Source organism: Rhinatrema bivittatum, chromosome 5 (assembly GCF_901001135.1).
Source record: "Rhinatrema bivittatum chromosome 5, aRhiBiv1.1, whole genome shotgun sequence".
NCBI classification, from domain to species: domain Eukaryota; kingdom Metazoa; phylum Chordata; class Amphibia; order Gymnophiona; family Rhinatrematidae; genus Rhinatrema; species Rhinatrema bivittatum.
In genome coordinates, this window is record NC_042619.1 from 117,864,015 (window position 1) to 117,883,877 (window position 19,863).

Consider the following 19,863-nt stretch of genomic DNA (forward strand, 5'->3'; position numbering starts at 1 on the left):
AGTGAGTTTTTTTGCTTCTCCCATATCCACTGGTCATTGTGCCCTTGCGGTCTCTGTGCACCTCATGGCTGCCTCGGGCTTTCACCAATACCCCCAGATTATGTCCCTAACGGATCCACATGAAGTGTGTATCCTCTGCCTGGGGGCGTTGCACGATGTCTGCGGCTGCAAATTGTGTGCTCAGATAACCCCAAAGGGCCGTTGGGCCAGGCTGGACAAAACGGAGAAAATGTTTGGCTTGGGCAAGTCCAAGCCCTCTATTCCAGAGTCTGTGCTGTCGATGCCCAAGGACTGAGGGGAACCGATCGCCCTCGGTTACCACTCCTCCCCCTGAAGCTCTCAGGGCAGGGGGGCTCTGGGGATCGGCCGGTGTCAGTCTTCTCGAAGTCCTGGGCTTTAGGATCATCTTCCTTATCCTCGGCGCAGGGACCGGACATGTGAGGACCATGGCACTTGTCACCCTGCCACTTAGGGCCACCATGTCAAGGCCGCTTCCCTTGATGCCGGTGGTCCAGGGTCGTCCGCACCGGTTCCCTTGCCCTCCTTGGGGCTCTGAGGAGGAGTTAGGCTCAACCATCTCCTCTCAGCCTGCCATCTCGATGGAGGGTTATAGGCGGAGCTGGAACATCAGGTGTGCCTGGCAGTGGATTGTGCTCTGCGCGATCGAGAGCCAGTGCCACAGATACCGGTGCCCTCGCTGACGCCTTCGAGGCCAGCACCCATGCCAATTCAGACTGCAGTGAACGGGCCAGAACTGTTGCTGGATTGCCTCAACGTCCTCCTCTGTGTCCTCCCAATGCAGTTGATGCTGGCACCTTGTGATCCCTCGGTGACCCACTAGGCACCGACATGCAAGACGTCCAAGTTAGTCCTTGTGGGAGGATTCCTCGGGAGATGAGGACCTCGCAGAGTTGGGTTTCTCCTGGTTGGTTTATTCTTCTACTTTTCTTGTATCTACGTACACGACTGAAGAGAGACCCCTCGTAGACGCAGGGATAGTGGCATGCTGAGCATGCTCAGTGTGCCAGCCAAAGTTTCAAAGTTGACAGAAGTTTTCTGTGCCAGGCTCCATCTGAAGATGTCACCTATTTATGAGGACTAACATCCTGCTGTCCTAGGAGAACACCTGTTACAGGTAAGCAACTTCGCTAAATCATGCTTTGAGCATTTTTCTGTGGAAAGGCATGCAAGAAATAAAGTTGATTCAACAGCAAATTAAGAAAATTCTGTTCTGAGAACAGTTTTCAGATATCTATTGATGTCTTATGTAGCATGTTATTGTGTTAAGTAGTCTGGAGCAGATTGTCCTTTAGCTTGACGTTTAGGTAAAGCTGACCTCATGTGAAAATAGTTTTTCAGTGAATTTAATGTACATTGGCAGTGGTTTAATTCTCATGTATTTTCTTTTTTTCTCAAGAATATGAAAAAATATTCTTCTTATTGAAGCACGTGCAAGGCAATTTACAAACTCGGCTTGTATTTTTACAGAATGTTATTAAGGAAGCTTCCAGGTATGTGGAGAGGGCATCATTAATGAAACTGTGAATGTCTTGTCATTTCATTATACTGCGATCAATATTTTTATCGGTTTCTGTATTGTCAGTTGCTTGGGTCTCACCTAGAATGGTTTTTGTAACATCACGCATAAGTTACAGGAACTTTCAAAGCAGACTGGCACACATAAGTCCTCTTTGAAAATTACCTTGGCAAAACTACATGCACACAATTGCAGCTGTTATTCGATGCACACAGCTTTTCCAAGATTATTTGCCTGCATACACCCGGTCCCCTGAAATGCCTTTTCCCTATGTGCATAAAACTATATGTAAACAGTGTGTACTTGTGTATAATTTTACACATATATCTGTGCAATTTTTCTGAAGGGCTATTTCTATGGGTAAAGAGCTATTTACCCACAGAAGTCCCTTTGAGAATTACTCTCCTTATGTGCATTTGAAATGTCCAATCAGTAAGTTTTATAGTTGCTAGTTAAAAATGAGCCCATCACAGGTGTGTGTTTGCTTAAAGTGTGACCGGCCCAGATTTTACACATTTGCTCCTCGTCTTAGTAGAAGTTGCAGATGTTAGATATTTTTTTCCTGCTGGGCAGACTTTTAAAAACATTGTTTCTAAGCCTCAGGACTCATGTGCATACAGCTATCTTGCCTTTTCTCTGTCAGTGCCAGGATGTGTCCCAAGCTGCACTTCTTTCAGTGACATCAGAATGCTCTTTCTTCTGCAGTCTGAGAGTTGTAGTGTTCATCAGAAAATTGCCAATGCTAGCAATTACCTTCAGCCGTCCTCAGCTCCTTCCCTCCCCCAGCTCATTCTTTATTGCCCCCCCACATCCTCTTTATTTCTGTGTGTAGCTCCTTTGTCCCCCATAATTCTTCAGGTGTCTCTGCACCCATTCCAATACTCCTCATCTTCAGATGCGTTCCTTAGTTCTCCATTTCCACCTAATGCTGCCAGCACTGCTTCCGTTGTTTAACACCCTCTTCAGACACTGCTGGTCCTCCAGCTATGCTTCACCATTACTTCATGCTGTTACCACCATTCCTTAGGTCTTTTCTCCCTCACACATTATGCCACTTTCACTGCTGCTCTGACCTAATTCCATGCTCCTCCATCCCACTGCTACTAGCTAAAATAAAGCATCATTGATATCATGCCCTTGTAGCTGTCCTGTCATTTCAGGAATTCTCTCCTTCCATCACATGCTTTCCCCAGCGTCTCAACATATTACTTAAATGCTTCAATTAGTGAAAATAAGACCACAGCTTAATTTACAAACACACACAACACAATTTAATAACCGCAACAAATTTATCAAGCAGTATATCATATACAGTCGTCGTGGTCATGACCCCAATCCCACACAGTCTGTCATTTTTGAATGGTGTTACTGCTGCTTTGCAGCCTGCCAGATAGACATGGCCAACCATCTAAATGGTAGCCTGTTAAGACAAATCTATTTCATTGTCTGTATTATTGCATGCTGTTCTAACACTTGACTTTTAGCCATTTTATGGCTGCCCATGTCCTCCCTGCATAGTATTGGTCAAGATGGCGATGGGTCACAGGTCCCTTAACCTTGTTACTAGGTGGCTCTTAAAATGACAGTAGGGTCCTGACCATAAGCAGTCACTAGACCTCATTTCCTGTCTACTCACTGAATAATATTTTCCTTTTAACTGCTTTCTCCAATACATCCAGAAATTCACTCAGGATTATAGCCATATGTATGTCAGATCCATGGACTCCATCTGGTCTGTACAATCCTTTGCAGTCATGCTTCACTGCCATACCCTTGTGCTTCTGATGACTTTACTAATCTCCCAGTTCATCTTCTTCCTTTGTTAAATGAAGTTTTAATGATGGAATTTGTACATTTAATGTATAGATCAGGTACCCTTGTGATTTAAGTCCAATTGGAGAATAGAATGATGAGTAGTGTATACCTATGGACTGCACAGTACACATTCACTCTGGAACCTTTCACATTCTCTGGTACAGATTCTAAGACTCTGAGATAATATATATAATGTAATTTATTGATTGAAAATATAACATTTATCCATATTTGCTAAGTTCATTTGTTTAGTTTTCAGTTCTCTATACTATATGATATACAAATAGTGCTTCTAACTCCCTGCTGTCTTCCCTTTTCTTACCGCTCTCTGAAATGAAGTGTCTTGTAAAATAGCAACGAGTCCATATTGCCTCTGCATGTCTCCTCCTGTCTTAGGCCCACCTCAGCATGGTTTTGGTCTGTCTCCTTCTGATCACATCTGCTTTGGGCTGGAGCTGGCTGCCTGGTCATATGACCAGATTGTTTGCATTGGGGCTGTGCCTTGTGTTGCCCAGATACATTGGGCTGAGCTTTTTGTCCAGATAAGTTGGGGCTGAGTTTGTCCAGATACTTTGGAGATGAGTGCCAAATTTTTAGGCTCCAGCCTCACTCTTTTATGGTGCTGTCTTATGCAATCCAGGAGCAAGATTGCGTGTCTTTCATCTCATTGGTTGGATCTGAGCATAAATCCACACACCCCTTAAATGTCAGTATTATTTGGATCAAGAGAGACCAAACTGGTTCATCACTTCATCACATGCTTTATCTCTTCTCCCATATGATTGGGGGGTAGAAGAAGCTTCTGAATATGAGCCCTCCTCAAATTGGTTGTTTGTTCTCTTAAAATACATATGATGCTTGTATTATACTTCTTATTCTGCAGCTTTCATCAGTCGATTGATATCTTGCAAAGCTGAGTCTTTTGGACTCACCTCCAATCATGTCCTCATGCTTGTCGATACTTGCCAAGCTCCATCAAGGCTTTGTTTGCCTATAGTAACAGTCCTCTTGCTGCAGTCTTAGGAGAAGGCCCTAAAATGCTGGAAAAGTCTCTAGGCCTTCCTTTGGTTAATTTTATTTATTTAGCAAGCATTTGTGAATCACTTTATAGACTGAAGCAATCACAAAATCAACAAACAAAATATAAGATTCATATATTTAAATAACATAATTATAAAATTAACTTATGTGTTTAAATTTCCATCATTTTTTAAATGTCCATTTCTTTAAAAAATACATTTTATCTATAGTATGCCTATTTGCAGACACTTAATCTGAGTTTTAAATGTCCATTATTCCTTGCATTGTAACAGGCTTATATGGTAGGCCAAAATTAAAAATGTCCATATGAGAGGCTTCTTAGAGACAAATATAGCATTCTTAAGGAGCTTATTCTGACTCCCTATACACTAATCTATACTTAATTTCTCCCTCTCAAACTCTAAGCATAACTTCTTTTATTCAAGTTCACTTGATTCATCTTTACGTTATTTAAAATTATTTATATACCGCTATTACACCCAAAGGTGGTCAAAGCAGTTTACATAGTTGAGTTTCATACATAATAATACAATTTTAACATAAGCCTGAAAACTAAAAGCACTAAAATAACAATAAAAATAAAACAGATTTAGGTGAAGGACAAACCAAGAACATAATAAAGGAGCTAAACTAGGACAAAATGGTGATATCACGGTGGTAATTTTCTTAAAGCTGTAGAGAGGGGAATTTAAGAATTGGTAATAGTGTCAAAGGCACTCTTGAAAAGAGAGGTTTTCAAATTCTTTTTAAACTCTTTGTGGTTGGTAATCTGTCTGATTATCAGGGATTGCATTCCAGATTTGATCTAATTCCTTTACATGCATTAACTGATGATATTGTACCAGATGTTCGTTACTTGGTTGAAAATACTGTATTGGCACTGTCATTTTTATTGTAATAATGTTTGGCATCCTTACAGTCTGCCAAGTCATTCCATGTCTGTGTATGCATATCAGCTAGGGTACTTGAGCTGATTTCTTTTTGTGCAAATGTGTCAGAACTAGCTGGTTCCATCTCATCCCTTGAATTCCTATCCATTGGATCATGATTCCCTGTGGCATCATTCTTAAATATTTTCGTTTTGGGCTCTGTAGTATCCAGTTCTTTGCCCGGAATGGTAACACATGTTCATCAATCCATATCTGTTTAATTGATGAGGGCCTAGCCAACCCTGAACATACCTCTTACCTAAATCAGCCAACAATGGAAAGATGGGCAACTTTTGTAGCTTGGTTCCCAGCTCCCTATATTCTTTACTTTTTACTTGGACAAACTCTGTGCACACAGCATATGTAACTACAGCAATTTAGAATGAACGCATGCTGAGTAACTGTAGGTCAAGGCCAAGGGTACTCAAACATCTCTTTAGTATTGCTACAAATTGAATCCTTGGCCAAAGAAATATCATCCTTGTGTAAAGCCTTGTTCTGACTCAATTAAAAGCTCACACATTTGCCTCTAGACAAGTCATCTAGAAATTGAACACCCTTAGTAACCTGATTGTGATTACATCTCTGCAGTAATCCTTTTTCTCTGAAGACAAGCAATTCACTGTAGTTACGCACATGGGTGATGTCATCTGATGGTGCTGTCATGGAAACATTTTCCAGAGCTTTCTAGGAACACATTCATGATCTTTCTTGGTATGCGCTGTAGTTTGCACACTCCTGCATCCATGTAGCATGCTTCAGTTCATTGTTTTACATGGTTAGTAATGGACATGTTTCATCTGCAGCTACAATTGTTTCTTGCTGCTTTGGCTTCCCAGAGATTTTTTTTGTCCCAATTTTCCTCTCTAGGATCAGTGTGCCTTAGTGAATTTTTTTTCTTAACCTATAATCAAATAGGTTTTCTTACCCTATAATCAAATAGGTTTTTCAACATTTTTTGTTTTTCTCATTGGCAGACCTGCTTAGAACACAGTGTCTGACATGCCTCTGATCTTGAATACCCTTTTTCTCTTTGGGTAATCTTTTGTCTTAAACATTTTTTAATTTGATTTCACATCTTCAGTTTTTCTGATATCAGAAAAGAAAACCAGCAGCTTCAAGTTTTGTCCAGACAGTAGGCAGAATATGTATATAACAACCATCAAAAGACCAGCTAACAGTGTCTGGGTTAGGATCATTATGTGAGTCACTGCAGCAGCATTTCTAGGATGTTTCTAGTGGCTATCGAGATTGACAAGTGTTTATTAAGCCACCCTTCTAGACTGATTAAACAATGAGTGTTTGGGCTGCCAGAATGAATGACAAAGTGATTGTCTTCTCAGGAATGTGTACAAGGAATGTTTAGACACTTAGTGTATGGCTCTTATTTTACATGGCATAAGCCCTCAGTTATATTTTTACTTTTTAGCGGCATATTCCATTTCCCACTCACTCTAGCCCCTGGCGATTCATATAGTATCCCTGAATGTTAAGGTCTTAATACACCCAGGAAAAGACACCTTTTAAATAAGGAGCTCACAGCACAGGCAACTACAATCTCGTTTATTCAGGAAACGCATCTTCGACGACACCATGAGCACTTATTGCAGCTTAGGGAATTCCCCCATAAATTTCTAGCAGCCAGTGGGAAACATGAAAAATATGCAGGTGCGGGCATTCTCCTCTCTAGTTCATTAACGTATGATCTGTTACTACAGGTCGCAGACCCGGGTGGGAGATATGCACTGATGAAGATACGAAATAATTGGGAGATTTTTATGCTTATCTCAGTGTATGCACCTAATCAGGATCAGTCTAATTTCTTTCATGGTAAGGGATTTATCATTTTAGGGGGAGATTTTAATATAACGCTCAAAGCTGATTTAGACAGCAAGCAAACCTCACCGTCGTCCAACCCTAGAAGGGCTTTAACTGTTAGGAAAGGTTGGGGCCTGGTAGATGTTTGGCACCACTTTGCACCCACTTCCCACACTTACACCTTTTTTCTGTACCCCACGCATCCTACTCTCGAATAGATTTTTTTCTATTATATAAAACTCTCCTTCCTAAGTTTAAAGCAACAGACCTGGGAGTAATAACCTGGTCGGATCACGCACCAATTAGGCTTGATATTGGTTCCCTAATCGTTAACAAGGGCTCGAGACCATGGAGATTAAATTAATCTCTTCTTAAAGATACTTTTTGTATCATCAGTTGAGGCTCACTTAGATGAGCACTTTCAGCTAAACACCCAGGCTGAAACATCCCCTGGAATTGTATGGGAGTGCTCTAAGGCTGTGGCAAGGGGCCTCTTTATTTCAAGGATGGTAGCATGCAAGAGAGATAACGGAAGAATTCAGGAAGCTCTGATGAACACAATTACACAATTATCACACCAATATATATGTGCACACAATCCCCACATATTTATCGCAAACTGCAATTGGCCAGAGCTGATCTAGATAGATTAAATGACTCCCAATTAGCTCACACTTTAGACATAGCCAAACAGGCACACTATAAAAGCAGTAATAAGGCCAGCTGATATTTAGCTCGGCAACTAAAGCAGCGAATTGCGAGAGCCCTCATATCTAAAATTTAAAGAGGGGGGAAATCCAAACAGAAGATGTGGCAATAAAGTTATGCTTTACAGAGTTTTATGCTTCACTCTATAGCAAGGATCACTTATTAACGGAAAAAGAAATTGCGGATTATCTTCAATCTGTGTCACTGCCCTCCCTCTCTGCCGACCAACAGCAGCTGCTAGATGCCTCTATTAGTATTATAGAAGTAACACAAGCCATTAAGTCTTTAAAGATAGACTGTCTAAGCTCGGTGCTTTATCTATCGATTGCTTATTATAAAACATTTTCTGTAACGTTTTCTGAACTGTTGATTGATTTTTTAACAGCATATAGCTTGGGGACCATATACCAGCACAATCTAACGTTGCATGCATATCAGTCATTGCAAAGCCAGGAAAAGACCCATTTTTATGTGAGTCCTATAGACCAATCTCACTTATAAATTTGAATCTTAAAATCTTAGCGAGAATTCTAGCTTTGCATTTAAACAAATATCTGCTGCAACTGGTTCGCCTAGACCAAGTTGGTTTTGTGCCCCCAACGCATTGCTGCTGATAACGTTAGGAAAATCATTGACTTGATCTGATGGATTCACAAGGAGCAAATTTCCTCTGCCCTGCTTTCCATAGATGCCGAAAAGGCATTTGACCTAGTACATTGGCCCTTCTTGTTTATGACCCTGGAATGGATGGGATTTGGCCCATTTTCATTCAGTGGTTACGTAGGCTTTATGATTCCCTGTGGGTGAAGGTTAAGGTTAATGGAGAATATGGGAAGGAGTTCACAATTGGCAGAGGGACAAGGCAAGGATGCCCACTATCCCCCCCTACTATTTGCCCTTTTTTGTTGTTAAACCTTTTGCCCTCTGAATTCGGAGCACGTCCTTAATAACGGGGGTGAAATTGAGCCCCCATCATTTTAAGTTATCGTTATTTGCAGATGATATATTATTTACATTGACAAACCCGAGCCTCTCCCTCGAGGTGGTGGAGAAAGAGATAAAAGCCTTCAGTAAAGTTTCTGGATTTAAGGTTAATTTCCAAAAGTCGGAACTCCTCAATATTAATTTGCTGGATGACGAGGTGAACATGATCTGCAACTGCTTCCTGTTTCGGTGGGCGAACTTCTATAAAATATTTAGGTATACATATAGGGGCAAAGTTAGATTTGTTCAACTTAAATTACATATGACTGATAAACACCATAGATAAGGAATATGCTGCGGTGGGGAGCGAGGCCCATTTTCTTGGCTTGAAGGATAGCAATTGTTACAATAACTTTGGTAATATTAACATTTTATCTATTTACCTCTTCCAATTTTCATCACATCCGCCATACTTAAAAGATGGCAGAAGAAGATATTTGATTTTATCTGGAAAAATCAACCTCCAAGAGTAGCAAAGAGAGTGCTTGTACAACCAAAAATGGCAGGAGGGCTCAGAGTGCCCAATCTAGCATGGTACTATGCAGCCTCCCAGCTCAGAATGTTGCTCGACCTGGGACGCAAATCCACTACAAACAATGGACCCTATTGGAGCAGGCAATAGTTGGGGGTATGCCCTTGAGAGACATGCCTTGGCAACCTAGGTTGACCTGGCCATCCACACGTAGCAAACCTTGGACCCTCCATACTATAAAGCCTGGGACCAGTGGAAAAAACAATTGGTGGGAAGCTCTCTCTATTTTTATCAATCAGCATTATTTTCTAACATAAAGTTTCCCGAACATAGCTCCCCCTTGTTCAATTCTTGGAAAGCAGCTGGGATCCTTACAATAGGACATATGATTAAATTAGGAAGGATACCATCGAGGGATGAGCTGGAGCAATCTTACACCATGGGGCCAATCAATTTTCTGGCTTATGCACAAGTCCAGAATTTTGTATTATCCCTGAAGAGAGCCCAAACCTTACGTAAAGGAAGGTCTCTATTTGAAAATTATTTTTTGAACAGTGATTCCGTGAAGGGCACTATTTTTAAGACCTACAGACGACTCCTTTCAGCCTCCAGCTTGGCCCCACCATCACATATACTTGGATGGAAAAGAGACTTGGGTCACACTCTAGGACCCAAAGTTTGGATGAGGTTTCACATGCTCGCTGGTAAATGCTCTATATCTATTCGTCTCCAAGAACAGTACTATAAGATGCTGTACCGTTGGTACACAAAATCTCCACAAAATCTATCCACGTCTCTCTCAATCATGTTGGCGACAATATGGAGGGTCAGGATCTTTCTTCCATATTTGGTGGCAATGCGACAAGATACCTATCTTTTGGAAACTGGTGTTTGACTGGCTGGGGAAACTCTTTGACACTTCATTCCAACCTACTGCTGCTTCAGCATTGATTAACTATCCCCTACCAGGTTAACTAAACACCAGCGAAAGCTTGGTGTGCAGGTTTTCATTGTGACTAGGCTGGTTGTGGCTGCCCACTGGAAACACGAACACACACCACCTTCCTCTCAGGTACTAGACAACATGCATCGACTATACCGCTTGTCTTCCTTAACTGCTGCTAAAACTGAATGTGTGTCTTCATTCAATGCGATTTGGTCTGCCTATGTTAGATATCTTTCCTGAGGGCTATAGTATTGTATAAATTCCTTTTCCGATGGATAGGGATTACTGCTCGTCTCTCTGAATATTTTATGGGAATGCCAACTTTGAGGAACAACATAGTTATCTGTAAAGTGAGCCCACAGTTGCTGTATAAGAATGTATAATTCTTTCTTTCTTTGAGTTATGTGTTTTCAGAAACTGAGAAGAGGGGGGAGGGAGGGAGGGTAGGGATAAAAGAAATATTGTATATCTTTTTGGATAAGTTGTACACTTGGAAAATTAAGATGTGTTATTGTTATGCTGAACGCCCTCTCAGATCAGAGGGTTTGTTTACACCATGTTTGTACATTTTTCAACTGCAATAAAGTCCATAAAGTCTTAATAACGGAAATGCAAATTCTCACATAGCTGGATCTGTCTGGCAAGCTACACAGGAGACCGGATGTTTGGACAATGACCACATTAGTATTGCTAGCTATTTAGATTATTATAGAGTTTGGTTCGTTAGATCTAAGAAAGATCTGGTGCAGGAGGAAACTGAGAGGATCTTGTGTGGCATATGAAGGAGGAAGACAAAAAAGACTATCCTGGATAAGGAGAGAGAGAGCTGGCAGCTGAGATATATCCTTGGCAGTGTGGCAGCATAACTGAACAGAGTGGATGGGTTGATTGGTGTATTTGTCATCTACTATTAGAGAAGAATACTGTCATCTTGAAGAACTTAAGAAAAAGTCCAGATCCTTAAACAAGCGTTGAAAATACCATGGAAGCACAAGGACCATGAAGCTGCCTTGGATCAGTCATTGGAAGCAAGGAGTTGCCAAAGGAATCATTGACATCTTTGGCACTGAATCTAAGGATAATTCCAAAAATTGAGACACATTTTGGTCTCCCAGCTTGCATCTGGCTTGGAATACTCCAGCACAGAGATGAGGAGAAACTGTGCTGAAGACTCGTTGAAGGAGAAGGTTTATTGGTGCCAGTCTCCTTCAACCCTTTGTTCCAAAGACAAGCAGATCCTGGCATATGCTCTCCAATCCTGAAAGCAGCTGTACCTCCTGTCCAGAGCACACACCAGATCAGTCTATGGAAATACAGCTTCAAGCTCTCTGCTCTCTTCGAGACACACTGAAGGTCTGTTTCTCCTCCTGGGACCAGTGTGCACTTTAGATCAGCAAGGAGAAACTTCAAAGGCAAGTAGCAGAAATAGTTGCTAAGCAGGCGTTGACTAATTCAAATCTACTCAGATTTCGAGCAGTTTGCCTATTGACCCCTCCCCTATGGTGCAGGGCATCTTAGTACTGTCATAGAACTTTGAACATTGAGGTTTGTTGTCTACATCAAACACAGGGTAACCTGTCCAGACCCTTAGCAATAATCTACTTAAGATATCAGAAAGGCGATAAACTTGGTATCAGCATACGACCAGTTGTCACCAGGATCCCTTTTAAACATAAGAGGAAACTGGTTTCAAAGAGGAATTCTCACCTGATCACCCCTTGGATCCCTTTCCTCCGCTGGCATGCAGCAGTTCTCCACCTGAAGACCTTTTCTCTTCCAGCTTTGTGATTGACTCTGCTCTAAAATGTGCTAAGAAGTCTAAGATGCCTGCCATGGTGCCCGCAAGTCATGAGTGTCAGACCTTAGACAGTGGTGGGAGAAGGTGCTTTCAGATTGCCATGCTCCAGTCCCACATCGCATCATACCAAATATATTTTTGTCCAGTACATGCCCACCATTTTGGAAAGGGCACAGAAATTTGACCACCACCCTGCCAGCAAACTTTCTCTTTTAAGAGGTGTCAGAGTCAGGAGCCCAGGAAGCATTTTTCAACAAAGTGTCCAGCTCACTCCAGGCAATAACAGGACTTCAGACCTCACTGCCATGAGGGTAGAAGCTCTAAGCTCTGCACTACTGACCTAGCCAAAATCAGAGATCGGTTTTTGACTAGAGATTATAGATAGCATTCAAATCCAGTTTCCAGAAGAACCCTCCCCTCCCCCAGAAGGCTGAGGTTTTACACAGCTAGCTTATTATAACTTCCAATAATTGGTTTATTCAGATAGGTGTAATTTGTAGCCCTCTAATACTGTTAGAATGTTGTCCAAATAACATACCCAGGAGAACACTGACTTTTGAGAAACACAAGGACCTACTCAGGTTAGAAATTTCCTCCCTAATGGAGATCAAAGCAGTTAAATCAGTCCTACTGCAGGGGAGAGGGAGGTAATTTGACCTTAGGTATTTCCTGATTCCCATGTAAACTGGATGATAACCATCCCATCTTAGATTTATAGGCCTTGAGCAAGTATATTTTGAAAGAATTATTCAAGATAGTTATCCTAAGCACCTGATTCTTCTTCTAAATAAGGGAGGCTGGCTGTGTTACATGGATTAAAAGGAAGGCTATACTCACATAGTTCCTGTGACTTGAATGTATCTCTGTCTCAGATTTTTTGGAGGGAAACTGTACTCCAATACTGCATACTGTTTTGAGGCCTAGCAAAAGCTCTGGGGTTAGTATTCACAAAATGTCTTACTTTTGTCATGGCATTTTTGTGCAGTCTGAGAGGTCATACTTTATCCTGCTTGAACAATTGGCTGATCCAAGAGTACTACTTGAGCAGAAGTGGACAAATTCATTTGCAACACATTCGGGGTGTTGGTGTTATTAGGATTAGTCATCAACAACTTAATTCTTTGCTTTGTTCTTTACTGAGGAAGATGCTGGGGAGATACTCTCACTGGAACTATTCTTTGGTGATGATGATTCAGAAGAGCTCAAATAAATTTGCTGTGAAACTGACAGATGTATTAGAGCAAACTAACAAACTGAAGAGTAACATTAACAGGACTGGATGGTACTTACCCCAGAGCCCTGAAAGAACTCAAACATGAAATTTCAGACCTGTAGTGGGTGATTCGATCATTAGAAAAGTAGATAGCTGGGTGGCTGATAGACGTGAGAATCCACTTGGTAACTTGCCTGCCTGGTGCAAAGGTAGCAAACCTCCCATGCCATCTAGATAAGGTTTTAGAAAGTGCTGAGAAGGACCTGGCTGCCGTGGTACATGTAGGTACCAATGAATTAGGAAGTGTAAGAGGGGGAGGTTCTGGAGACTCTTACATGGGAAACTGAAATCTAAAACCTCCAGGATTGCATTCTCAGAAATGCTTCCCATTCCACCCGCAGGACCCTAGAGGCAGGCCGAACTGCAGAGTCTCAATGCATGGATGAGACGATGATGCAGGGAAAAAGGGGTTTAGATTTGTTAGAACCTGGAGAATATTCTTGGGAAGGGGAAGCCTGTTCAGACAGGATGGGCTCTATCTTAACCAGAATGGAACCAGGCTGCTAGCGCTAACTTTTAAAAAGGAGATAGAGCAGCTTTTAAACTAGACCATGGGGGAAAGCTAATAGTTCCTCAGCAGCATATGGTTCAAGCTCCTCCTCACTTACAGAATGACCTTCACTCTGCAACACCCTTACCTATCTCTCCTCTCATATCTCTCTCTACATCCCTCCACGTTCACTCCACTGATCAGACAAGTCACTCTTATCTGTTCCCTTCTCCTCTACTGCTATTTCCAGACGTGTGCTTATGATATGGCTGCCATGTGCTTGGAATAGTCTTTCTGAACTGGTGCATCATGCTCCCTCACTGTGTTTAAATCCCATCTTAAGCCCCATCTTTTAGAGGTTGCTTTAAATCTTAGGCCTGATTGTCTGCTTTTAGCCTCATTAACTAACTTTCTTTTTCTTTTCTTTTTAAACAGTCTTACTTTATGAAATGCCCCAAGTCTCTTGTCCTGTACGTTTTGCTTTATTAGAGTGTAAGCTCTATTGAACAGGGACTCTTTGTGTGTGTTTGTACAGTGCTTTGTATGCCGTGTTGCGCTATCGAAATGTTAAGAAGTAATATTAGGTATCTTCAAAGGATACTGGCAAATCAAGTAAGTTAGAATGTCCCAATAGAAAGGTGGTTTTAAAAGGTGAAACAAAACAGATGTATTTAAATACAGAACATGTAGATAAAAATGACTCCAAACTGCTTATAAGATCTGATAAGGTTGTGGGCACATATAAAAATAGAAATACAAATAAAGCTAATTTAAAATGTCTGTGTGCAAATGCCAGATATCTAAAAGCTAAAATTGCAGTTGGAATGTATGGCGCTAAATGAAGATATTGACATAATAGGCATCTCGGAGATCTAATGGAAGGAGGATAATGGGACACTGTGATACCAGGGTGCAATTTATGTCGGCATGACAGGGAAGAAAAAATTGGTGGCGTGGGTGGCACTGTATGTTAAGGATGGTATAGAGTTAGCACTCTGGAATCCTTATGCATAGATGTTCCACAGGTAAAAGGGAAGGTGTATAGCAGTGGAGATATATTACCACCCACCTGGCCAAGATGAGGAAACAGACTGTAAAATACTAAGGGGTAGATTTTAAAAATTTGCGCGATCGCGTACTTTTGTTCGCGCACCAGGCGCGAAAAAAAGTACGCTGGATTTTATAAGATACGCGCGTAGCCTATAAAATCCAGGGTCAGCGCGTGCAAGGGGTGCACATTTGTGCAACCTGCGCGTGCCGAGCCCAGCGCACGCTGCCTGTTCCCTCCGAGGCCGCTCCGATTTCGGAGCGGCCTCGGAGGGAACTTTCCTTCGCCCTCCCTTACCCTATCTAACCCCCCCCCCCCCCCCATTGCCTTTGTTGGCAGATTTACGCCTGCTAAAAGCAGACGTAAATCTGCGTGCGCCAGCGGGCTGCTGGCGCGCCATCACCCGACCCAGGGGCTGCTCCGGAGGCCTCGACCACGCCCCCGGGCCGGTGCCACGCCCCTGGGCCTGCCCCTGAAACGCTGTGTCATTTTGGGAACGCCCCCTCCCCACCCCTTTTACAAAGCCCCGTGACTTACGCGCATCCCGGTGCTCTGCGCGCGCTGGCGGCCTATGCAAAATAGGTGCGCCGGCGCGCGCAGGGCATTTAAAATCCACCCCTAAGAGTTTAGACTGGCTAGTAAAATGGGTAACACAATAATAATGGGAGACTTCAATTCCCTAAGTACTAATTGGGTAAATAACGTAAAGCCAGGCAAGTCCCACTTAAGAGATTTTCCACATAGGACATGAAGCCATCAGTGACTGCTTCATGTAGCAGTTGGTCATGGAACCAACAAGAGGGGGAACTAGATTAAATCTAGTACTCAATGGAACCCAGGACTTTGTGCAAGAGAGAAAGGTGGTGATCCACTTTATTACATTATGGAATAAAAATTGATGATTACAGAAGGTTGACTGCAGGAAACTGACTGCAGTAACATTTAACTGTAAAAATGGAGATTATGATAAAATGAGGAAATTTGTTAGAAGAAAACTGAAAGGAGCAATTCACAAACTTGCAGAAATATAGACACTTTCTAAAATTACCATTACTGTGTCAAAGGCTTTACTAAAATCCAAGTACACTACATCTAGCGCTCTCTCCTCTAGTCCAGCATTCTGGTCATCAAATCAAAGAAATTGATCAGATTCATCTGCAAGCCCTCTCTCTGGTAAAACCATGCTGCCTTGGATCTGCACTATCCTCTGTTTTACCAGCAGTTCCATTAATTTGCTCATCACAGAGGTCAGACTAGCTGGCTTGCAGTTCACAGCCTTCTCTTTACTTCTAGTTTTGTGAATAGGAGCCGCATCCACCTGTCTCAGTCCTCTGGAACTGTTCCAGACTCTAAGGAAAGCCAGCCAACAGAGCTGCTAGAACCTTTCTAAGTTCTCTTAATACGCTGTGATGTAGCCCGTCTGGCCCCATAACTCTATCCAACTTAAGTTTAGTTAGCTCCTCATAAGCACACTTTTTCTGAAAATTGAGTGAGGTTTACTTTATTTCCAATCCCTATTGGTGTTTGTTTTATGTGGTCCTACTCCTGGCCTGACCACAATTAACACTGAACAGAAACATTTATTAAGCAGTTCCACTTTTCCTGTCGGCCTCTACATATTCATCCCCTTCATCTGAGTCTCACAATGCTACTTTTGTACTTCCTACTATCGCTAACACATTGTCCCCCCAACATTTTATCAAATTTGCTGTTGTTTCTTCCATTTGCATCTTTGCATTCATGACTACATTCCTAGCTTCTTTGAACTTTTCCAGATGATGTCGCCTCTCTATCTCTTTCTGCAGTGCCTTGTTTTGTTTTGTTTTTGCTTCGTTAAGCATGGGATTGGATTAACTAATTGGATAGCTGACTATATCCATTCACTTTCACCCTGATCTTGGAGGATGCCTGTCAGGCCCCCATGGCTGCTTTTGGTATCCATTGAAGGTCAACCTCTAGGAAAAGATGTGCGGGGGCTGCACGTGGAATTCAATCCACTTGTTCACATCACACTATTGTTTGACCCTCCTCTTGCAGATGTGACAGGGCTTGGCAGTTTATTCTTCAGGGTGTATTTTGGGATTAGAGCTGAACTCCAGCCCCACCCCAGCACTCATTTCTAGATGTTCTTTACCAAAGAAAAACAGACCGACGTCTGATGGGCAGGTCATGTCTGTCCATCCGTGACGTAGATACAGTGGAGAAACTAGTGAAGAAGTTTTGCTGAAATTTGATGGTTGAGTTATATGCAAGTAAACATAAAAAATGTTACTTTAAAACTCAACTATACAGAGGATAGCCTAAGTACTCATGGCATGTCGGTGTATAGTGAGCGTACGTCTTGCCTATTTGTTATGATTCAGGATTGTCTTCCAGGTTTGGTTTTGTTGTTTAAAGGGCATTCTAACCTGACAAACAAGTTTCTGCTGCTCTTTTGGCAGGCTTGTTTCATCCTTTATGTTGAAAATTAACCCATAGATAGGGTTTCCATGTATGCCAATGGTGAATGGCTTGTCTTCAGAGAAAGCAAAGTTGCCTGCCTGTAATGGATGTTCTTTGAAGACAGCTGTTCACAAATCACACAAACCCGCTTAAGTTTACTAGCTTAATTACTGAACTCCAGCTTACCACAGGAACTATCACATGTACCTAGAGAAGTCTTGGGCAGTTTCTTAGAAAGCTCTGGAAGATGTCTGCATGTTAACACCATTGGATGCTGTCACCTCACCCATGAAACTCAAGCCTACTACACTCAAAGCAATGTGTTATGGGCCTTTGCCTGTCCTGATCTTTTTCTATACTTTTCTTTCCCACCTTTGCATTGACTTTTTAATTAGGGAAAAGTATGACTGGATTGTCATAACTTTGAAATGAAGGTGATACTCAGTAGTGACATTCCTCTGTTGACTGATGTACTTTACTCCTAACATAAGTTTCCCAATCCGGTTCTTTGCTATAGGCAACCATCTAATTGTCTTTCCTGCTTTTGAAAATCCTTAAACTATCGTCAACCCGCGTCGTGAGCTTTTAAGATGCTTAGGGCCTTTTCTTAACAGCTTCATGAACTTTTGTCCCAAAGTTCTGAATATTTTCTAGTATGGGAATCCTTTGCTCATCTGCGTTTCTTGGGCCACTGTCCTGAAAAAAAAAAAAAAAAAAGACTACTTGGAATAGAGCATCAGCAATCTAGTTACAAACTCCTGGGAGATGTTCAGCTCATGCGGTTCTGCTGAGAGAGAGGCATATCGGTTCCAGTACCCTTCATCTTATTAACACTGGGCATTTCACTGTCTGCCTAATAATGGCTTTTACTATTACAGTATTATCAAAGCAGAATATTGCGTTTTAGTCCACTGCCTTTTTCCCCAGATAACTAACATGACTATTGTGAAGAAAAGTTCAAGGAATACAATATTTTTTTGCCAGGCCTTGCTGATGCTGCCATTCCTCCACACACTATACCCCTTGGAAGAAACCTCCAAAACCTTGCTCCCCTGAGACATCATAATACAATTCAAAATCTGAATTTAATACTGCAAGAGCCTACCAAATGAACATCCCATTGAATTGCTTTAAGAAAACCTCCCATATCCTAAAGTCTGCTTTATTTCTTCGACAGTCCTACGAAACGGTGTTTCTTGCAAGATCATGATTTTGAATCCTGGCTGTACATGTTTGTTTCTTAAAAAGCTGTATTACTGTTGGGTGTTCCTGCAAAGCTTGCCGAGGTATAAGAAGCAGTGAATTCACCCTTAAATTCTACTTTGAACCCTCTCCTTCAATTAATGTGCTTTATTCTGCCCCCGTTCACTTGCAGGTTTAAAAAACGAATGCTAATGGAGCAGCTTGAGGAGTTCTTGGAAGAGATTCATCGCAGATCCAATCAGGTGAACCATATCAATAGCAGCTAAAATAACTGCTCCAGCGCCACTTTGTGGAAGCCGATTACAGTGGCCCGTTGCTGCTTTGCCTGTATTCATTTATTGACATGCTCTGGTATGCTGCTGTTGATACAGGAAAGAGGAAAAACAGCAAAACTGTATAGTATGGGTGGGAGGGGGAGGGGAAACGATTCCATAATCTTCCTTGGTTTTTGGTTAATTTTGCAATACTGCAAATATCATTATGATAAAAATTTATTCAACTCTGAATGAAAGTACTAGGATTTGTTGCTTGGTCAATATCCCTCAGGTTCTCTTTTCTTAACCGACCTTCAAGTTTATCACCTTCTGTTAAGGTTGAACTTTTGCCAAAAAAAAAAAAAAAAGGGTTACTTTGGAATTAACAGAAAAGCACATTATGCAAAGTAACATTTTGTATATAACTATTTTGGATACATTATTGTAAGTTGTACAGATGTATTTTGAAAAATATTTAAACAAAAGCACTTTTTGTTATTCCATTAATAAAAAAAAATTCTATTTTACTGTTTTGTGTTTAATGTTGTGTCTAGGTTTAAGCTCTTCCTTCATTTAGGTCATCATTTACAATAAGTATTTGTGACAATTCATTAGACATTAGAACAGGGGTCCTCAAGGACCAAATGTAGCCACAGGTTGAATTGCACCTAGCTCCCAGCAGCAAGAGCAGAAGGGACTTGATCCAACCCATAGCAGCGATGACAGAAGGGGCTTGATCTGGCCTGTAACAGTGGTGGTGGTGGGAGAGCATTCTACCACTTCTGCCAGCTCAGATACTTGGAGTCAGAAGTGCATGTGGCTGCACATCCGAGGCATAGGTGGGTCATGCTGGTGCAAGGGCACCACTGGCTGCATTACACGTTGCTAGCGTTAGTGCTGCTTGTGCAAGTGAAGCCACTTGAGCCAAAGACTGAGCGAGAGGCTGCAGCACAGCCATAAAGACATTTTGACCATTATGGAGGGTAGTGCAGACCATGGGGAGGAGGGCACTGGTGGTATTGAGCTATGGGTTCTGCAAGGCTGCCAGGGAAAACCAAGTAAGAATGGTGGTCTCTGACCCTCCCAACTATGCCGCCATATGTTC

At 41.9% G+C, this 19,863-nt stretch overlaps 1 protein-coding gene across 2 annotated transcripts in view; it reads left to right on the top strand.

The window, feature by feature from the left end:
- INTS6 (integrator complex subunit 6) overlaps positions 1–19,175 on the top strand; it is a 185,674-nt gene extending 166,499 nt beyond the window's left edge. For both annotated transcript variants that reach the window (XM_029602804.1, XM_029602805.1), the window contains exons 17-18: positions 1,418–1,511; positions 18,677–19,175. In XM_029602804.1, the coding sequence (XP_029458664.1) occupies positions 1,418–1,511; positions 18,677–18,770 (188 nt within the window). In that variant the 3' untranslated portion in view covers positions 18,771–19,175. The remainder of the gene's footprint in view (positions 1–1,417; positions 1,512–18,676) is intronic.
- Positions 19,176–19,863: the final 688 nt, after the last annotated feature.